The 23,225-nt window shown below is 34.2% G+C and overlaps 2 protein-coding genes across 5 annotated transcripts in view; one reads left to right on the top strand and one right to left on the bottom strand.

The window, feature by feature from the left end:
• Positions 1-13,369, top strand: part of LOC148304931 (unconventional myosin-Va-like) — a 195,696-nt gene extending 182,327 nt beyond the window's left edge. For all 4 annotated transcript variants that reach the window (XM_088267478.1, XM_088267479.1, XM_088267481.1 and 1 more), the window contains 5 exons: positions 7,020-7,191; positions 8,568-8,740; positions 9,341-9,591; positions 9,690-11,508; positions 11,971-13,369. In XM_088267478.1, coding sequence (XP_088123604.1) covers positions 7,020-7,191; positions 8,568-8,740; positions 9,341-9,591; positions 9,690-11,508; positions 11,971-12,288 — 2,733 coding nt within the window. In that variant the 3' untranslated portion in view covers positions 12,289-13,369. The remainder of the gene's footprint in view (positions 1-7,019; positions 7,192-8,567; positions 8,741-9,340; positions 9,592-9,689; positions 11,509-11,970) is intronic.
• A 4,240-nt stretch (positions 13,370-17,609) lies between these two features.
• On the bottom strand, positions 17,610-22,591 carry LOC148304930 (uncharacterized). The gene is made up of 4 exons (XM_088267482.1): positions 22,283-22,591; positions 21,520-21,770; positions 20,586-20,682; positions 17,610-19,301 (listed from the first exon to the last, which is right to left on the bottom strand). The coding sequence occupies exons 1-4, from the start codon at positions 22,413-22,415 to the stop codon at positions 19,135-19,137; spliced, it is 648 nt and encodes a 215-aa protein (XP_088123608.1). The 5' UTR covers positions 22,416-22,591; the 3' UTR covers positions 17,610-19,134.
• Between the last annotated feature and the right edge of the window lie 634 nt (positions 22,592-23,225).

Below are 23,225 nucleotides of genomic sequence, written 5' to 3'. Positions count from 1 at the left end.
ATAAAAAATTAAGCTGAAAGAAATGTATACCGAGAAAAAGTAACGAATAATGGGATGGTTCCCAATTCGGTAACCGAAAAAGTAACAGTTACCCATTGGTCACAACTATATACCGAACTTGTAGAATGCAAAATACTTTTTACTGTAACAACAAAATATTAGTATTACCTACTGCAATTGCGGTTAAGGTTCAGGACACGACTGAAAGCTTGAAAAAATTGGAAAATGTAAGCTTCTTTGGAGTGAAAAAATAGACAACTTTTTTATATTTATATTTTTTTTTACAAATAATTAGTAAAATAATAGTTTTTATAAGCACCCATCGAGATTTTTGTCTACCGGTTTCGAGGCGTGCTCGTCTCTTCATCAGGACGATTACTACACCAGCATGCAAATGATACTACAAGTCACTACACGAAATATACACGTAACAATACAAAATGTTGGTCACATGCGAATTTAGTCGACCCGTGTCGTAATACTTTTTATTTACTTGTAAATCATTTGCCCTTCCCTCCGCTTTTTTTTGAACGTGGTTTCGAGTGATATATTTTCTTATACATATTTCCGTTTTTTTTTTCATCGATAAGATTTTATTGTCTTAGCCGTATTATTTTATCTTTCATTTCATATTCATTTTGTTTTTAATACAATTACCATACACAAAGAAAAATCAATGCTATTCTTCGATCGAGAAAATCTTTCCATTTCTTTAATTTTTTTTACACATAATTGAAAAAAGCTCATGCGCCCATACAGCTGATGTCTACAAGTGAATCCTTAGACGACTAGTGCATACGACATAGTATCAAGTCTCCTTCTACTAACCCTCATCCACACTAATGGTGCATAGGGTACTTGTATCCCATAGATCTAGTGCGGTATTGATCATTAATTACGTAAAAACAATTTGATGCGCTAAAAATACCACTCCACGTTAAGAGTAAATAAACATAAGAGTGAAAAAAAACCTTGAAATCTCAACAATGATGAAGAAAAATGTGGAAGTCTGGGTTTACAGGAAACAGGGCTTACAACCTATCCTTTGATAGATCGCAAGCCCTGTTGCTGGAACCTGGTTTACATGATTTCTATACACACTTATATACATACATTTAATATTACAATATTTAGATGCTACAGCATCTACCTATGATTGACAATGGGAGCATGTTGTAATCAAAGTTATTTTTGACAAAAAGAGGTGTTTGTTAGATTCCGTTTGATGTGTTTCTGGGTATAAAGATATCTATTTTTTGATAAGCGAAAATCGTTGTGAACATTGCTATTTCCGCCGCGTCCTCGCACTTGCCGCGCCGCAGTATGCGCGACAAAAACCGAAAGTAGAATTTTCGGCGGCGCGGCTCCTCCCGCCCTAAAATGGAAGCAGCCCGCCAGACGACCAGACCCGGCTCGGGGGACAAAAAACCTCACAGCCTCGACTTCTGGACAGGGCGGTGTTTTTTTCCTCTAGCCATCGACGTGCCTCGTGGCTTTCGGCTGATCCCGAGGCCGGAGCCCGGAGCCCGGTGCCCGATACCAGCGCTCCGCTGCGGCAAGACTCATCGTGATTTTTATCTATGCAAATAAATGTGTCGATTTTTGAATTCAAAAAGTGTTCCGCCGATAAAACAGTTTGCAACATAGAAAAACCAAGATGGCGACGTTACGTCAGCTGTGAGAAAAACTGAACTTAAAAAGTGTCGTTTCTTGCCTTTACAAAGCAACACGAGTATTTTGAGTCCTATATTACAAAACGTTTTTTTGTAATTTGTTTTGTCTAAGAATAAGCAATGTATCGTATAATATTACAGCAAAGCGCCCTTAGGGTAATATTTTATCCAAAATTATTATTATGATTATAAATTGATCGCTTGAACCAGCTAAATATAACAGGCTTGTAACATGTCATAAATCATCACCTACCCAAAGACTTGTATACATTTTTTTTAAGTGTTAAAATTTCACCAACAAATGACAAATTACTAATGAGAAGCAAATAATAAATATAAGATTATTTCAACGGCTATAAATCAGAGCTATCCTTTAGCATTTATCTAAAAGTTACCCCTTTAGATGCAAAGTAAGCTTGACCAATGCTAAAATAAATAGCGTTAGATCAGCAACAAAAAATATGAGGCAGTTTTGTTAATTGTCATATTCCCAACTTGGTATGAATGGTTAATTAATGAGGACGTCCTTCGAAACATCTCTTAGTAGTTCCATTGCTGGTATTAAGCAATGGAAAGGGTGTGTTCAGCAGTGTAGAGTTCGAATTCCCGCCACGGCAGGCATTGCCGAGTCAATACACAAATAAGTACCTACTGTATAGTATATTATTACTATGCCATGTATACGACAGGCCACTCTCCCGAAAAACTCGTTTGGGGGCTTGTTCGTATGGGCCCAATGTCTCGTGGGCCGACGCAGCGGCGTGCCACCGAGCAAATAGTTCACTCGATCGAATTCCTGCGAATGCTCATTGAATAACAATAGTCTTTTACTTTTTACGCCGTGACTTAATTTGGACAGGTGATTTTCCAGTTCGCTTCGATGTTGCGACACATAATACGTGGCTTCAGCGCGAAAGCGCAAAACCCGGAGGCATTCCCGCCAAAACAACATTTTTTCAATCAAATTCCTTAGATTGTTCGATTTTTAGAGATAGGATGGACTGCAACAGATTTCATTTATGATTCATCCTCAGACCATAAAAAATACATGTATAATTTATATTATTTTTACAACGTCTAGCATTAGGTACATGAGTAATAGGTACCTACCCGAATCAAGTAAAATCTTCTTTTATGGTCTCAATATTGTAATTTGGTTAGCAGCAACAAATAATACCTCCTTTGCCATTCCAGTCTATTATGCGCCACCCTTTTCAGCTTCTCATACGTACAAACAGCCCATATAGCTTCGTACAAGTCGCAAAGATACAAGTGTAACATAATATTTTCGAGTTAAAAAAATATGATTCAAATTTTAAGTCTTCGAATATTTTTAATCAACTCGGTCGTTGATTTGAAAATTTATAAAAAACACTTGTCTTTACTTGATTTTCAAGTAAAATTCCAACGTCGGTACAACCAGAGACGACAAAAATTTGATTTGTATTTTATTTTCTAAAGCCGAAAATATGTTAAAAGTATTCGAAACTCGTTCGGCAATAATTACTTGGAGTCACGCTCGTATTATTAAAGTCTTATTACGCTCAAGGGAGCCAAAACAAAACTTTGAAGGGTCTTATTTAAGAAATTAAATTTTACATAAATTATTATTCTTAGCAGCCGAACTGCGTCTTTTTCTGAATCAGAATTAATGCTTATTTCTGAAATATGGAAAATTTACCACAGATGTATAATTAGTCGTAAATGCAAGTATATACATCATTAAAACGCGAATAATTTGTTGAAATGCCCAAAACTATATATTTAAGAAATTTTGTTTTTGAAAAAGAAACAGTATAATGTTATTTCTTTTAATTATTTTATGTCATGTTCTGATATTAATTTTTTTCTTAGCACTTCATATAATTAGTAAGCCATAAGAACCTCAGAGGCTTGTACTTTTTACCTCAAGGTTTGAAATAAAGATATGATAAAATGAATTAATAAACAATTTAATTAAATTAATGATTTTTTAAATATTTTTAGTTTTGAAGATTTAAAAAATATATATTAATGAAAACTTTGATCAATTTTATTTAAATAAAACCCAGAATCAGAATACTTTGATTTTTTTGTTATGTAATTCTCATTCAATGTTTTTTATTTATCTTTGAGTATCACAATTTTTTGTAGAATGCAGAACACGTTTTTTTAATCTATCCGGACGTAATATTGAAAATAGTTATAAATTATAATTAATTAAAAACCTATCAGCGGAAGCTTAACTGGTAGTACACAACGGAGTCCTGGTTACAACTCTAATGTATGGATTTGAAACATGGAGTTAGCAAAAGAAGGATGAAAGTAGACTGATTGCAGTCGAAATGCGATCTCTCAGAAGAATGTGTGACAAAACAATATATGATAGATGTTCGAATAGTGAAATAAGGAAGGAATTCAAAGCTGAGATAAGCATTATCGATAAAATTAAGAAAGGTGTGTTGAGATGGTTTGGACATGTAGAACGAATGAGTGAGGAAAGAACGGTAAAACAAATTTATGAGGCGAATGTAATTGGAAAAAGGAGCAGAGGAAGACCGAGAAAAACATGGCACGATCAGGTATGCCAAATACTTGAAAGTGGTCAGGTTAGAAGTCGTAATAATCGGCGGGTATGTATGAGGAGATGCATGAACGTGGAAGAGGCGAAGAATGTTTGCAAGACAGAGTGGTGTGGCGTTCTATTCTCTCTGCCTACCCCTGCGGGGAAGCGGCGTGATGATTAGTTAGTTAAGTACATAGAAAATTTCGGATAATATCCATTATCAATAGCAATTATTTTAATTATATTTAATCCCTGAAGATGACAATGTACTTGTCGAAACCGATAGGAATAAGAGTACCAACAAAATAATTGAGTTTTATTTATTTTATGAATTTACAATCCTCGTTTTTTTCTCACAATAACCGCAATTCATCATCTTTGATATTTTCCTTCTCAACATGCGACAGAAGCGAGTGACTGACGGGACGACATGAGCATTAGTTACAGCCGCGTCCGAACGAGGCTCGCGTATCTCCGCTTTTGAGGCATCTCCAACATTATAATTTCACATCGCGTCCTGTTGATAAATAAACCCTCGACGGGCACTTACACTCGTAATTATTGCAGTTTGAGATTTCGGCCCTTCGGGCGTCTCGCCGCGGACTGCGAGGCCACCTGCCCTCTGGCCTTTGGGGGATCATTTAGGAATATAGCAAGTCCTCTACTTACGTGAATAATTCGTTTTCGTGTAAGACGAAAAATCACGTAAGTCGAATTTTGCTGTTGTTGATATATAGTATGTAATAATATGCGCATAGTTCCAAATGATATTGTACGTATTAATTGTAAAATAAAACAGGTTTTATTTTACTATTAAAAAAACACATAAAAATTAATATTGTAACAATTGTTTCGCCTAGTTATGGCATTTTCAAACGAATGTGAAGATTACATGGACTGACAGTCCTTATACAATTCTAGGTAGGTACTTAAGTAATAGTTTTAACATGTGCAGTAATATTTTACGGGAGACAACAATAGTAAACAAAGTATGTATGTAGGTACGTATACTTATTTTTTTTCTGGGAAAAGAAAAATCTATTGACATGGCGTTTGTGAGAGAATTAATGTTTTAAAGCTAAATACAATTGGTAATATTATACAGTAATAGGTTATTGATATTTGACTCCAATACATGGATGGTATGTATTATCATTAATTATTTTTAATAATTTATACATGTAGATATAAATGTAATTGAATATTTTATATATCGTAGTCATACAGGAGAAAGTGACCAAGTTCATTTTTTACAAAAACGTGATTATTGACTATTTGATATCTTACTAGCTTAATATTGCCCTGAAAAAATCACAAAGCGGTTTTAACCTTGGAAGTATAATATATTGACTTGTTAAAAATGACTAACTGCATTGATGTATATTTTCTTGCCAAGCAAAGGTGACTTAAATGGTCCTCCTGAACATTTCGCGTTTTGTTTGTTGGTCACTTTTTCCTGTACGACTATGATATATTTAATAAAACATTATTATTTTTAGATATATTTATTTGTAAATACATATAAGTAGTTACATTTCAAAACAAACCACTTATTCATTATTTATATTCCTTTATTTTGGTAATTATCGTAGATTGCATTGGTACTGATTTTGTTACATAATCCATAATTCGAGTATTCTATTTCATAATTGTTCGAATCGATAATTGAGACGTTTTAAGAGCACGTGCGATGTCAGCCATCATTTTCACTATTGTCATATTTTTTTAAATAATTTTGACTTGGTCTCTGTTATTATGGCATGTCTTCTTTTATTGTCAATTCGATAACCAAAACAATTGTTTGAAATCTTAAGGTGGAGACTGACCGGAGCATTTCGTCGTAACATAATGTCGTAACTTCGCTCGCGGCGAGCATCTTCGAGCATCCGAAACTATGGATGGTGCGCTAGGCTCGCTGTACTAACTAAACGAATGCTCGCATCGTAACGTGTTAATTACGTTACTACGAAATGCTTCGGTCAGTCTCCGCCTTTAGGGGTTAAAAAAACATTGAAAAAAAATCGTGTACGTACGAAATACGTAAGTCGAAATCACGTACGTAGAGGACTTACTGTATTGCATATCCCAGCATCTCCTACCCCTTGAATCATTAATTAACTCTCAGTCAACGTCAAGTGCAATCGAGTAAGAGCGTGTGAGGATTTTTTTTCCACAATATAAACATTTTTTTAATGCATCGCTATCCTGCTATGAAGAGCAAGCCGTAACTGTAATTGCGATGTGGCCTACATTTTTTTCTTCATATCATTTTGACATTTTAACAAAGATGAAGAAGAATGTGGAATTCTGGGCATTTACGGGGCTTACGACCGTCATAGACTGGTTTAAGTGATCATTTTACACACGTGTAACATTCATCAACCTATGATTGGCAACCACACTACTCAAATTCTTGGAATTCTTCTTCATCTATGTTGAGATGTCATAATAATATGAAAAATAACTCCTTTAATTGGAGATAATCCTGATTTGTGAAGTATTTGGACACACTCAAAATATTGTTTTTTTTTCAGTACTTACGACATTTTTACGTAAATTTTATTCATCAAATTTATAAAAATGTATTAATATGTTGGTTTGGGGATGCGGACCGAATGAGTGAAGAAAGAATAGTTAAACAAATTTATAAGGCGAATATAGCTGGAAATAGAAGCAGAGGAAGACCGACGAAAACTAGCCTATGACGGACGTAAGCCCCGTAAATGCCCAAACTTTCATATTCTTCTTCATCTATGTTGACATGTCAAAAAATAATAAGAAATATGTTTCCTTCTTTTCAGACCAATGTTGGTCCCATCCTGATATCGATCAACCCCTATAACGACATGGGGAATGCCCTGACGCTGCGCAACGCTCGCGGAGGCACCCCGCGCCCCCAGCTGGCCAGGCTGGTGCACGAGGCCGTCAGACAGCAAGCCGACACTGGCTACCCGCAAGCCATCATTCTGTCAGGTAGCTAACATAACCTTATTAATTAAAATATATCTTTAGAAAGCATATATCGCTCACTCCTTTCAACAATGTCATAAATAAAAAATCGACAATTTTCAGTTGTGCATGTTTTCGGAATGCCCAGAAAATGTTCTATATCACAGAAAAAGCGGTATATTTTTAATTTAATATTTACCCGCTACAGGGCAGAGAGTGTTGTTTTTGTATTTTGAAGAAAAGGTTTTGTTTAATTATTTTTTTTAAATATACTGAATATTTTTCAAATGGAGAAAAAATCTTCAGCTTTTACCTAAAAAGATCTGTTGCACAATAAAACGTTCAATAAGTGGCTTGATATTTATTTTTAATACATTTTATTATATTCCTAAACTTTGAAAACGATTTCCTGAAAAATCAAGTTATTTGATATATGACGTTGTTGAAAGGAGTGAGCGATATACAAACTTGAGAGGGTAGTTCCATTCTGCTAAGACCATTCTTCTACGTTCCGTTCAGTAGAATGTAGAAGAACAGTCTTAGTATAGTGCAGTAACGACCAAGATGCTTTTCCGTTCTACTACTGCCTAGATGCTTTTTGGGAGAGTAGTTCTGTTCTACTACAACCTAGATGCTTCTTGAGAGAGTAGTTCTGTTCTATTACAACCTAGATGCTTCTTGAGAGAGTAGTTCTGTTCTACTACTACCAAGATGCTTCTTGAGAGAGAGTTCCGTTCTACTACTACCAAGATGCTTTTTGAGAGAGTAGTTCCGTTCTACTACTACCAAGATGCTTCTTGAGAGAGTAGTTCCGTTCTACTACTACCAAGATGCTTCTTGAGAGAGTAGTTCCGTTCTACTACTACCAAGATGCTTCTTGAGAGAGAGTTCCGTTCTACTACTACCAAGATGCTTCTTGAGAGAGTAGTTCCGTTCTACTACTACCAAGATGCTTCTTGAGAGAGTAGTTCCGTTCTACTATGACCAAGATGCTTCTTGAGAGAGTAGTTCCATTCTACTACTACCTAGATGCTTTTTGAGAGAGTAGTTCTGTTCTACTACAACCAAGCTGCTTCTTGAGAGAGTAGTTTCGTTCTACTACAACCTAGATGCTTCTTGAGATAGTAGTTCCGTTCTACTACAACCTAGATGCTTCTTGAGAGAGTAGTTTCGTTCTACTATGACCAAGATTCTTGAGAGAGTACTTCCGTTCTACTATGACCAAGATGCTTCTTGAGAAAGTAGTTCTGTTCTACTACATCATATAATTATCCTGGACTGGTATCTGTAGTGAAGCATCCTTGCTTTCTATAATTAAAACTCTACTTACCATTGCATCAATCTGCCACAGTGCCGTATGCATGATTATTTTATTATTAATGTATTTGTTTGTTTGCTAGGAACAAGTGGGTCCGGTAAGACGTATGCATCCATGTTACTACTCCGGCAGTTGTTTGATGTTGCGGGTGGCGGCCCGGAGACGGATGCCTTCAAACACCTCGCAGCCGCCTTCACCGTACTCCGTTCCCTCGGCTCAGCAAAAACTGCCTCTAATTCCGAATCAAGCAGAATTGTAAGTTTAAACGTTTATACAGACCTTTTTATGCAATGACGCTAGTACATATACAAGTTTATAACTAAAGTTACATGTGCACTAGAAACATTGTTTTTATATGCTAAATACATTTTGCCAATTTTAAAGTTATCATGTGCAGAACAGTGGTTCCGATCTCAGTATAATATGTGAAAAAAATATAATTTTCTTAGTTATTTGCTTTCTTTTTATTTCCAGATTTTGAGAAGTAATATTTGTAGGTTTTATATTGAAACTTGCATAGGTTATTATTGTCCACAATTCTAAATAAATGTATTGTTGGACTGTTTCCATAAAATAGTACTCTAATATAAATCATAAGCAAAGGCAGATAAAGATTAGTTGATAAAAGTATTATTTATGTACTTTATTTCAAAATGAGTTTTGTGTAGAACTCACAGGAATATTATGTACTTTGATATTTTTTTACTATAAAGCTTATCACAGGTAACTTTGTAAATACATTTACACAGTTGGTCACTGTTTTTGCTGAGAGATGTCCGCACCTAATTTATTGTTTACATTAATATACTTTTAAAACAAAATGAAAACACATAATTAAATTGTATTTCCTTTCAGGGCCAATTTATTGAAGTACAAGTGACTGATGGGGCACTGTATCGTACTAAAATCCACTGCTACTTCTTGGATCAGACACGGGTTATAAAGCCTCTACCAAACGAGAAAAACTACCACATATTTTATCAAATGCTAGCGGGGCTATCACATGAAGACAGGGTCAAACTGAATTTGGAAGGTTACAGTCCACAAAATCTCCGTTACCTGCAGATGGGAGATACTAGACAAAATGAGTCCGAAGACAGTGCAAGGTTTGTCTAAATTACTTAATAAACTAACAATGTTAATATTTATTCATTTTTTATTTATTGTTGAGATATATGTACTATCAAATTCTTATTGTTTTTAGATTTCAAGCATGGAAGGCATGTCTCGGAGTACTTGGAATACCATTCTTGGATGTAGTGAGAGTTTTGGCCGCTGTCCTTCTTCTTGGTAACATTCAATTTGTCGATGGGCATGGATTGGAGGTTGATATCAAAGGCGAATCAGAGCTCAATGCTGTAGCTAACTTACTTGGCGTTCCCGGACCATCCCTCTTTAGAGGCTTGACTTCAAGAACACACAACGCCAGAGGTCAACTCATAAAATCGGTTTGCGACGCAAATATGTCAAACATGACCAGAGATTCCCTAGCGAAAGCTTTATACTGCAGAACCGTGGCTACAATAGTACGCAGAGCAAACAGCCTCAAAAGGTTGGGCTCAACATTAGGCACTTTGAGTTCCGATTCTAATGAGAGTGTGCACAATCAAGGAGAAGTGGCCAGTCAACATGCTTCTACAGTAGGGGGAAACGCCGGATCCAAGTCCATGACGGCTCTCAATAATGCAGTCAGACATGCCACTGATGGCTTTATTGGAATTTTAGACATGTTTGGATTTGAAGATCCTAAGCCGAGTCAGTTGGAACATCTGTGCATCAATCTCTGCGCTGAAACTATGCAGCATTTCTATAATACGCATATTTTTAAATCCAGCATCGAATCATGCAGAGAAGAAGGAATACAATGCGATCTGGAAGTAGACTATGTGGATAATGTGCCTTGTATAGACCTCATCTCTTCCCTCAGAACTGGACTACTCAGCATGTTGGATGTAGAATGCTCCGTGAGAGGCACGGCAGAGTCCTATATTGCAAAAATGAAAGTACAACACAAAGCCAATACGAGATTATTCGAACCTAAGCCTTTGGAGCCACGTCTCTTTGGAATACAACACTTCGCCGGAAGGGTTGTATATGACGCTTCGGATTTCTTAGATACTAATAAAGATGTCGTTCCTGATGATCTAGTGGCCATATTTTACAAACATAGCTGTAACTTCGGGTTTGCAACCCACTTGTTCGGTAGCGAGCTAAAAGCCTTGTATTCTTGCGAAACAGTTCCTAGAGGTGTGAGTTTCAGAATCTCTCCCACATCGCACACAGACCTCTTAAATGGAGATGAACCGGTATCGACATTGACGCAAGATTTCCACACGAGACTTGACAATCTACTGAGAACATTGGTCCATGCCAGACCGCACTTTGTAAGATGTATACGAAGCAATCAAACAGAAACTCCAATGAAATTCGACAGGGCAACCGCCATGAGACAAATTCGTTCATTACAAGTCTTGGAAACTGTCAATTTGATGGCAGGTGGCTATCCCCACAGAATGCGTTTCAAAGCGTTCAATGCTCGCTACAGGCTGCTGGCACCGTTCAATCAATTAAGGCGCATTGAAGATAAAGCTACTGAAGATTGTTTGCTCATACTGCAACATGCGGTAAGTTCAGCGTCGAAACAAGAGGAGGCTGTTGTATCGACTAATTACGCATTGGGTAAGAGGCATATATTCTTAAGCGAAGGTATCAGACAACAGTTGGAGAAGATGAGAACGGAAACAAGGCAGAGATCCGCAACAACTATCCAATCGTCTTGGAGAGGATGGCGATTGAGGAAGCGGTTTACAACTCTGAGGCGTGGACAGATCACCACCTCGAGAGTGACAAATGTGAACAATAACGTACCTACAGGTGCCACTTCCACTATGGGAAGAAATGCTGCGACAGCCGGAACTAGGCCGAGACCGCAGCCGATAGCTGGAACTCCTCCACCAGACCCCACCGACAAGTGTGACACCAAGATGATACAGCAGACGTGCAACTTATTTGGGCTCGATTTGGTAAGTCATTATCTATTCTTAAAAAAAATATATGTTATGGTATGTATATTAAGATACCTTAAAAAGGTTTTTGGTGAGATGTGCAGTGGCGTGCTCAGAGTTTTCAATCAGGGTAGACAGTAGGGTTAGGTAAGGATAAGGCATAGTAGGCACTGGTCGTGTTTCTATATGGAACGCGAGTAATCCAGGGTAGGCACTGCTTTTCTGCCTATATAGAATGCACACCTCTGGAAATGTATTTATAAAAATTTCCTCTTCCAAATATGTAAGGATGTGTACGCTTTTGAGAAAGAACTAAACTCCAACTTTTCCAATGGAAAGACATACTTTGTATTCACCGTACATTCACTGTTAGAGCAGATCAAAGTGGATCATCCTGAAATGCCATTGCATGTTCAAATATTAAATACATTAGTTGAATATTTCGATTTCAACAGCTAATATGACTGTTTTATTTAACAGGAACGTCCACCTCCTGTGCCTCCAAGTAGACCCTATACCGTGGCAGGAAGCTTAAAACTCGGCTACCCGCAGACCAGAATGATGAAGATGAACTTCCCGGATCTTGCTGACGGCACTCACGAACTCATCCTTCATAAAGGCGATGCCGTTCTGGTGGTAGGAGCTTCACCGAGAAGAGGACATCTGCTGGTGGAACACAACAGCTCTACTCTTCACGTCCCGTTCCAGTACATGGAGCTGATGAAGACTAATCCTCCAGTCCTCCAAACCCCTCCCATCAACTCTTCCAACATCCCTTCCTCTACTCTCAACATATAACCTAATATTTAAATGTGTATTTATTTTTCCCATTGCGATAGTTTTCTTGTATATTATGAATTCTTTACGTGCCAACAGACTCTTTATCACTGTAAATATTTTCCTACAATTTCATTAGTGTTTAATATAATTCTTATGATATTGTTAAGTTTATCTTATCGAATTACAAAACGATTTGAAGTGGGAAATTGAGAAAAAACATAATTCTATCAGGGTATATTCTAAAATATTGTCATAAATCTGTGCACTTTATGTATGGTGTGATTTTTGTTTTGTATTTAAGTTATTAGTGTAGCAGTCGGCATATTTAGGTAAAATGTATTAGGTCCCAGGTTTTATTTCCAGTAGATCTGAGTGATTTTCACTGTAATATTTAATATGTATATCACCAGACTGGTTACTAGTGCAAGACTGATCAAATGCCTTGTCTAAGAAAATATATTGGTACCTGGGACTGACGTCTAAAACATAAAGCATGTCACCTTACTGTCATGTAATTTCTGGTTGAAATAATACTCCATTTTTATGATAATGCACTCCATGCACCATTAGTGAGTATACGGGAAACATACAGATAGATAGTAAGTTTAGATTGTAGGTTGTCTTCCTACCTGATTAAAAAAAAATTATACCAGTACCTCCCAACTTATTTAGACGCAACTAAGCGGTTTCTCGATTTCTCAATTCATTTGCGACAAAGTGTTAGCAATATGGTACCATATAATAAGTATTTACCAGTAGAGTATAAATATTTAGTACATTATTATCTACTTTGGACCTAGATCATCAGTATCAACTCATTTGTCCCAGTGTGCAAACGGGATTCATTTCCGTGGCAAATAAAGAAGCACGCAACAATATCTCCAGAATAGAAGACGTTATAGCATTGTTTCCATGAGATACGTTGCAACATACTGAAATACCTAGGTCGTAAAGCAGTATTTACTATTTAGTAGTACAATAAAAAAACAGATATATAATCCATAGAATTTATTTTTCTTAACTGACAACATTGTGTACAAATACTTTCTAACATACATAGTATAATTTTATATGACAGAAATATAAAGCTATAAATAAATTTATCCTTTTATTCCAACAAAACTAGCGATTTTGAATCACATTATACACAACAAATGTAGAAATGTTAACACAAATACGGGAAAGGCGAAGCGCAGGTACTCACAGTTACATTATGACTAAACCTGGTGAGTACATTACCAGAGTATATGGGGAGTTCTTCAAAAATAAATGCATTACATTGTGTTTTGTTACCATCAGTCTTATAGTTTGGTAAAAAAAATATAAAAGATTACAACAGGATATAACAGGACTTAAGTTATATGAGAATGAAGATTATGAAGTTGAGAGTTGCTGATGTACTAATGTGGGTATTTGTAAAGGGCCGAAAGCAATAAACAGACTACCAACAGAATGAGAATCATTCTACTAAATACGTTGCAATCTATGAACCATCATTAAATTTATATCCCAACCAACATTCTTAAACCTGCCAGGTAGTATGTATGGCCAAAAAGTACAGTGAAATGAATAATGATTCAAACACGAGATAAATCACCAACAATTTGCAGATAGATGCCTTTTTTATATAGAAGTCACATGTGGACACATGTTATGGTAAGTTATTCTCTTAGGTGCTCACAGATGTATGTGAACTCCAAAGTGATCGGGTTAAAACAACTCACATATGGGAAAATATTTGAACTAGACATTTTGTGAGTTTTGTATTCAAAGTGTTGTTTGGCTAAAAGCTACAGCTGTGTTCCAAATCAGAGAAAAATTTGACTGCTATAACAGTCATAATCGAACTTTAATTTGGTAGTCAAACCTGGACATAAAAGAGCCCAAGGGTCTGAGACATTTTTCTACTATAAATACATCTCTCTCTTATAGAGGTAAAATGACGAGAAATTAAGCCAGCTCGCTTTTAAAGAGGTTTCTTTTATGTCCATGTCTCTTATATTCAGATTTTACTACATTGAAAAAAGAAACTCACTCAGATGTACTTATTAGGAAAATTCACATCCGGACAGGTTAAAGGAATATTTAGTCTAGTAAACTATCACTTTTTTACGTAACTATTTTGACTTTGAAAAGTACACACATTAAGGTGTTTCTAAAAAATATTGCATGTTTTAAAATAAAATTATTGTGAAACGATGCTTTCTCATATTTTTATATACATATTGCAAATGTCACCATCGATTTAGTACAATATATAAGTTTCTGTTCTCTTAAACCAACAGTGCTTTACAAGAAATAAAGTTGGACCAGCCCTCGTCACATATTGGAATATCTGATAATGGAATGTGCACAAATGTTATAAAAACATCAAACATGAGAAAAGTGATAACATTATTGACTTTGATAACCCACCACATTTTCGTTGAATATCTTAATATACATGAACAGTTAACACTTATGTAATCACATGTTTTGGCAGTGAAAACGCTCCATAGGCAGTAAAGGACATACAGAATAGATAAAAATTTGTACTTAGAACTAAGCTTAGTAAATTGTTATTATATAAAACACTTGAACACTTTGCATCTTCCGATAACAACAGTTAATGATAAAAATACAAGGAATATTGAAACACGGCTACAGTATATAAACATATATGTCCCGACATATCAAAATTAGCCAATGCACAATCTTTTTTTTAAGAAACTCGCAACGCCTATATTTAGAGGTCTGCTGGTACAATGGGGAAAGTAAGATAAGAAAAATACATCACAAATACCCAGACAAATTAAAAACAAATCTTGAATTCACTTTACAATTGAGAAGAATAGACCCTAGAACGCCAGTTTTATAATTGAGCATCTATGCAAATACACCACGGCACCTCTCAATTTTGGAATGTACAATTTTTGACGATTTCATTTTCGACATTTCTGCATTTTTAGAATCAGAACGATAGATGTTTTTCTTGTTATTCATATAGTATATAGCAGTAATTTTAAACTAACCTAAAAAAAAATTGTGCTTTATCAGTACCGCTGTAATATATTTTTTTCAATAAATAGTTGGAACACAAGTGACATCACATTGAAACAGTGTAAAAAAAATTGAGTCACATGCATCTAAGGGACATCACAGTAGATTTATCGAGTGATATTCTACAATATCCATGATTGTTCCCTTTATTTTAGGTATACTAAGCTTCCATCTGGGAAATAGAAAATGTGGGTTTACCTGACGTGCAGTGTAAAAGTGCACTCAGCTTCCTTAAAGAGAATTTATCTCTATGTCCCTGATAACTACCTTCGGTTGTGAAAGATTAGATTGTTCTACTATCAGATTAGTGGAACCACCTTGCCAATGATAATGCTGACTGGGAGTGCGTTATGCTTAAACAATTGTGTATTCTTGTACATCAAACTCTTCCACATTGGGGAGGGCACTTTTAAAAGGGAAATGTTTATTCCGATATGATTTTCAGCTATGCCTTACTATATTCCATTTATAAATAAAATTGTAGTATACACGAACAATTAAAGTATTTTACAGAACCAATAAACTGGTTGCAATATTGTGCATGTGATGTCTTACGGATAAATGTAGTAATAACTTGTATATTTGTTTGTGATTTTTATATGATGTATAAAAAATATATTTATTAAATTTTAGGTAGAACTGGACTTCCCCATTGCCAAAATTCTATTGCATTGTTCAAAAATTCATATAGAGTAATTTTCTCTCTTATATACGATTAAACAAACCTTAATTCATCATTTGTAAATCGATGTATCATTTTTTGATATGAAAGGACACATATTTAACAAAGAAAATCATTACAACAGTGAGTTGATTATATCACAGCATCTTCTGAGATTCAAACCTGAAACCTTCTAGTGTCAGTCAGCTGATCTACCAACTGACATTGTGATAAGCGTCACCTCACCTGTGAAATCAACTAATCCACATTTCGTAACAATTTTATGAACTTCCTTCTATGGCCATTTCTCTTGGCTACATTGTATAAATTTGCAGACTACAAAAATCTATTTTATAAGATACACAAAAAATATCTGCATCAGTTAAAATGGAATCTACGATGTTATGACATCATTACTGTGTTAAAGACAAAATTATTTTATACTTTGAAAAATCTCGTACGAATTGAGGAATTATCCCTAAGTAAAAATTCAAAAACCTGTATTAGATATTGTACATTATTTCATGATCCAAATTTATTAATATGAATAACTTTTATTTTTAATTTAAAAAATTTAAAATTCTATTTATGTGCAGATTGAGAAGATGAAACTTTATAATATGTACATATATTATTTCAGTTTTTTAATGTAACAAAAATCCAAGTCAAAAAATTATGTAATGTTATGTAAAGCATTTTTTTTTTCATTTATAAATGGTTTTTTTTTTGTATTCAATTTGCTGAAATTTCATTCATTACATTTTAAATTTGAAAACATCTTTACTGATGTTTTTGATATTTGTATTTGTACAGCCTAAAAGGGGATGACCTATTGCAGAGAATACTCTATAATATTTATAAGAATGACAAAGATTTAAGTCGAAACTGTATATAGGAGAGCTCAAGGGACCACGACATTTTTCTCTTACAAAAAGATCTTCCTTTTATCCATAGATTATTTTACAGGACATTGAGTCAGGTCTCTTTTAAAGAGATTTCACTTATATCCAGGTTTGACTGTTTTATTCAATGTATGACAGCAAATGTCTGAGTTAGTATTTTATTGCCGTTGTAGATTAAGGAATAGAAAAAATACAAATTTAAAAATCAACCAAGTTGTGGGTTGGGCATTTGTTACATTAAGCTACTAATTCATAGACATCTTTCAAAGAACTCTGGTAATCACATTGTTGTGAACCAGATTGTAGAAAATAGAATTGTAGAAAATTCCAAAAAAAAGGTGACATAAACGGGAAATATTCTAAGCAAGTTCAGAAAAAGTCCACTAGGTGCATATGAAATCCAGAATCAATGTTAAAACTCCACCATAAGAAAGTAGATTTTAACTCTCCACCGTTTAACCTGGTGAAGCAGGCTACCCACTTTAACTGATCCTTGACCTTGATCGTTTGGGAATCAGTGACCGCCTGTATTTTAACACTTCCGAAAACAAGAATAGGTAAAAAGTATATTTTATGCAAACAAATATATGCAATATTATGCAAAAAGGTGACTGTTATCTTTCGATTTGTAACTAGGACATGAACGAGAGGTTGGGTAGCAGATAAAATCTGTTTCCCTATTTTATGATGAAACATACCGGAGTTAAAAGAAGTTGAGAAAATCTTCCATTAGATACTTTTGTAACATTTTAATTGATCACATTCTAGCAAAAAAAGAGACAAATAATAAATGTGACAGATAATTATTAGATACAATTCACCGACATGTATTATACTTTCAAAATATTAGGTAATGGTCCGATATGCCATTCAATAACAAGCTACACTCTACATACAAGAAAACTAAGTATGTATGTATTGAGCAGAACAATATGATACCCGTCCATCAGACCACAACGTTCTAACTATACATCAAGTTCTACGTTTCAAAAGGGAGATTGTAAACTGTGATGGTTTCTTAACCACAAAATAAAACACTCATAAGGCCTCAAGTGTAAATAAATGCACAAAATCGTCAATAAGGACATTTTGTAAATAAAACAATTGCGATAATAAAATAAATATGTGCAGCTTAAGCTACTTCTAAGGTACGAAACCCAACACACTTTTGAGATATACATAATTTACATTGTGAACCATGATTAAACATCTGGGGTAGGAAAGATATGACCAGAAAGCGCACAAAGCAATAGCTTTACCATTTACCATACGGGCTGGCAATCATTTTACCCACTGAAAGCGACACGTATTGACATTCACAACGACGGGTAAACATTGGTACTCGCCAAATGATATGGTCACAATGATAAAAATTACATTTATGTATCTCAGTAATTGAAAAGCCAAACCAGCATACTTTGGTATGGTTGTGGATTTTTTTTCCGTATATACTTCCATACTCATAATTATACCAGTTTGTGTTTTAACAATTGAAAATACCCGCTGAATAATTACTCTAAATAAACTGTACACACCTTTTTTATTATTGAGACATCTTTCTTTTTTAGCAAAAGTAATATATGTTGTTGATTTAAATCAACAACATATATCTCAAACTCAACATGAACAGACCTATCTAAGCAGCACATACGGAGTTTTACCTTTAAACTAACAATACATAAACTGTGTTCTAAAGATGATAATATTTATTTCTCATCAACATGATCTGTTATGATTTTTTTCACTATATATCAATCGATAGTGAAAAGATTATAATATCAATCAACACAGTGATTTAAATTAAACATTTAAATACATACCAAATCAAATGACCGAAATCTAACATAAGGATCTCAACAAAAGCCCACGAATTGAGCCCACATACGAATTGTAAATAAGGTACATGTATGTATTTAAAAATAAAAATAAAACACACCACATTTTTGAGTTTACTAATGTACACATCACTAGTTTCGAAAACTACAGATGTTATCAACAAGTGAAACTAAACTGTTCTGTTGATGATGAGAACATCTATAGTTTTCGAAACTAGTCATTTTGTACATTGATCAACACAAAAAAAGTGGTCTTATACAAGTATTTTTTTTTTAAATTTAAATCATCATATATTCCACAAAGTTATTATCAAATAAATAAATAAGATATTCATGTTGCATATTCACACTGATATAGCTCCAAGTATTTAGTACAGCACTATTCGGCAGGCATATTCAATTGTTTTAAATTTGACAATGCAATCTTTCAGTTTTCTTTAAAAAATATTGGTGTACTACATTTTCGAGAATCGTCAAACTGTTCACTCCCGATTGTGTCATGCTGCAGGGGATTCTGAGGTGGTGTAGATTCAGCTTCAAGACATGAAAACAAATCGCTCGACACAACTTCCGAGCACATTTGTTGCTGTGCAACTGAAAAGAAAAATACACAATGGAGGCAGTAGAATACAGTAGAATTTTTAAATGAAAGGAGACATTTTTAATGTATTACTTTGTTGACAAAATAACAGAAGTTAATTAAATTGGTAATGTAAATAAATTGTTTTCAAATATTTGTATTTCTTAAATTGAGAAGTTAATTTCTAATTTTCAAAAACATACCACAAATTCTGGGGTGAAATGGCATGCATTTCGGGTTGTCGGATATATAATTTTACTTTAAATTTCAGTAAAAAGAAAAAAAACTTTTGTTTTTGATTACTCTAAATTATTAAATATTACAAAAAGGCTTCTATGCATACAAAACTCAATGAAATGTTACTTATCCCAATTTTCATTTTTGCATTTAGAATGTGATGATTTATTCAGTTGGTACCATTTATAGAGTACATGGCTACCAACATGATTATTATTTTATATTTAATTGCCATTATTATAAAGGTATTATTAATAAGGTAAGTAGGTACTTACCACAAATAAACTATGTACATATATATTTAGGAATAAACTGTAGAGCGAGCAATCAGAAAAGATGGGGTCCAAATAGAATGAACACTGCATTTGTATTACTAAATTGAAATTATGAATGAAAACTATTGGCTGTCCAGAATTTTACAAAAGTACGTAGAATAAACATATATTCCCTTTAAACCACCTGGAATTCTAGAATTTCACTTCATGGTTAATAATCCTTATTTTTAATTTATACGATATTAAAAAATAATTATTTTAAAATCTGGTAATATAAAAATGACAATAGTGTAAAAGACCGATCCGAAAAGTGAAAAGTGACCTCGCAAAAAAACTTTTAGGATGTAATGCTAGAAATATAGAGTTTGAGATGTTATTTAAATTTCAATTTATTATGCACAATATCATGCTCTCAACAAATAAATAAACATTTGAACCATCAGGAAAGAAGTTTTACATGTAGCAGTTCACATTCCACATAACAGGAAATTGTTTTTTTGGTCTATTGCTTGTTTATATAAAATTTTAAATTATTATGATAGAATGGAATGGCAATAATACCTATTATTTTTTGACATCTCATCAAAGATGAAGAAGAATATGGAAGTCTGGGCATTTACGGGGCTTACGACCGTCATAGGCTGGTTTAAGTGATCACTTTACACACGTGTAACATTCACCAATTCTACCCATTATTGACAACCACACTACTCAAATTCAAAATTTGGAGATAATCCAGATTTTGTGAACAAGTATTTGGACACACTCAAAATGTTGCAATAATACCTATTAAATTCTGGATGTTGTCAACCAGAGCCCTGCTGTTGACAAGCGTCCTCGATGCTACATTTAGAGCGCTACTCCAATTATTCAACTGTGTCTCCTGAAAAAAAAGATTCACCTTAGTAAATATGTATAAACCGCCTTGAACCGAATACCTGTTCAGAATGTAATTAAAGCATAAAACAAGGTTAAAATTAAATATTTGTATGTGAAAATATGTTAATGTATTTATAATAATAAAGAAGCTCTATAAAGAAGAGCTCCAACCTCATCATAAAACTGCTTGTGGAGCACAGATGGGGGCTGGACATATGGCAGCACTGGGTTCAGTGTTGTGATTGCCAGCAAGATGATCTTCTTACAGTGTTATTTATTCATAAAAAAATACTAATTACTCTTTTTTACAATATCTCAATTTCTCTATCATATTTTTATTATATAATACTATGTTGTTGTAAACAAAATATGTCTGACTAAGTATTGAACCCACCACTTTGAAGTGGTGGGTTCCAATTTTCCGGAATTTTATTCCGGCTTGACTTGAGTCAAGCCGGAATAAAATTATCATTATTATTGAGATTAAACATCTGTTTATTATTTATTTGACCCCCCCTGGGAATCGAACCCGGGACCTCCAGTACGGAAGCCGAGAGTGCTGACCATTACACTTCAGAGGCGGACACCATTATTTATTCAATATTACCTGAAGCAGAGGGCTGATCACCTTTCGTTTACGTGTTAATGATCGAAATACCACTGTGTTTATATGATGCAGTGCCCTATGCACCATCAGGTGCGGATGAGGGTTAAAAAAAAACATCTGTTAAATAAAACTTCTCCGTCTTATTCCTCATTGCTGAGGGTTGTGACCCTTTGCAAAAGCAATGACAAATAAAACAGAAAGCTGAAATTAAATTTAAAATGTCAATTTTCTTACCATCTTTTTGAGCAAGCTCTCCATGAATGGTTCGTAGTTAATCCCGAGCACTTCCTTGATTTCCATGGCATTATTTATGCTTTCTTGAATATTTGTTTTGACAGCTATGATGTCCTTCACAATGCTACTACACACCGGCACAGCAGCGTCAGAGTCCCCCGCCTCGCGTAGAGCACTCTGTATGACATGTGTGTGCTGGTTGATGTACTCTATGCAGTTGCGCAACTCAATCAAATCAGACTTCTGTTTCACTGTAAAGAATAGACAAAACACCAGCTGTAGTTATTTTAAAAATATCCCATGTAATTGATATACTTATCAATGTATAAACCATTTGCAGGATGAAATTAATAATTCGGTAGCTAAATTGTTATGCACACATTTTTTATAAAATAGAGTGATTTTTAAAAGATGTATGAACAAATGAAATGAAGGTAAATTGATGATTTTTCTTTAATAAAACATGAGTAAAAAATAATAAACCGTCGGGCGATTTACTTAATATAAGCCGCTGCAAAAAACCACTCCCATCATTCTTTTGTTTTCAAATTCTGCGTTAGTACCGATGCAAAACATTACACAATATTAAATTTTTTAACTGTCTTTATTATAAAGATAAGATATAAATTTTAAAAACACCAGTATCGTAACATTTTTAAATCAATAAATGTATCAAGAAAATGTAAACACCAATTTTTATGTGTAGTGATCACTTATTTATACATTATTAATTAGATGTAAATAATGAGTTATTTATGCATACCTTGAAAATCGTATATTCTTTGTAATCTTAACAGATGTTCCTTGTTTGTTTCTGATTCTTTAACATCTTGATCGGAATTATTAGTTTCAGCGAAATCCAGCATTGTCGCAAACAGGCATTCGCTTTCTTCCATACTGAAGGTGATAAATACCGCGATGTTAATTAACACCTAGACAAACGGTGACCTCACTCGCTAAAATAAATTGACATCGTTAATTGGCAAAACAAATATTCAAAATTCGAAGCCGTCCCTAAACGGAAAAAGAAGACTAAAAAATCGAACGAAGCCCGTCAAATGCGAAATACAACAGACAAATTATTTGAAAACCCATAGAAGCTGAAACATAAGGTAATCAACACACGCGATTTTTGCCAACGTTTTCCTTTTTGTAATCCCGAATCCATAAACGGAATGAATAAATTAATATACATATATGGTATAAACGTTGAATAATGATTGTATCGATTTTGTACCGAGCAATTGGTCCTTTTTTTTCGAGTGGAAAATAATTCCATTCGGAAAAATTTGTGTAGGATTCATAAATTTGTATTTCCAAGGAAAGAAAATGCAATTTCACCATTTTGCGTTTAGCATTTAAAAAAATCGAGGGAGTACAAAGAAATTCCAGCCTATTTATGGTTTAAAAAGTACTGTTATATAATATGTCTTAAATGTAAGATTATCAGTTTGTTTTTTTTTGTTGTTAAAACTTTTGCTTCTCAGTAATTTTTTTAATCAGTTCACAAACCTGGTTATCGATATTTATATATAGAAAACTACCTTTATTATAGACTTGAAAGGGGCATAACCGTTTCTTTTCTACTGATTCTAAATTGAATCAAGGCAATAAAAAAAAAGTGAACGGCAGTCAGTACCTACACGCTCGTTACCTAATACCTACATATTTGTGTGTATCTCATTTACAAACCATAAACAACATGA

This window comes from Brachycentrus maculatus, unplaced genomic scaffold (assembly GCF_059751285.1).
Source record: "Brachycentrus maculatus isolate JH-2025_06_01 unplaced genomic scaffold, ASM5975128v1 h1tg000297l, whole genome shotgun sequence".
In the NCBI taxonomy this organism is placed as follows: domain Eukaryota; kingdom Metazoa; phylum Arthropoda; class Insecta; order Trichoptera; family Brachycentridae; genus Brachycentrus; species Brachycentrus maculatus.
This window is presented reverse-complemented; position numbering and strand designations above follow the sequence as displayed.

Excerpts from the sequence above, each read along its gene's own strand:
- LOC148304930 (XM_088267482.1), bottom strand. The coding sequence starts at position 22,415 with ATGGAAGAAAGCGAATGCCTGTTTGCGACAATGCTGGATTTCGCTGAA. Across the intron at positions 21,771-22,282 it reads AAGAATATACGATTTTCAAG|TGAAACAGAAGTCTGATTTG; the intron begins GTATGCATAAAT and ends TATTCTTTACAG. Across the intron at positions 19,302-20,585 it reads CAACATCCAGAATTTAATAG|TTGCACAGCAACAAATGTGC; the intron begins GTATTATTGCAA and ends TTTTCTTTTCAG.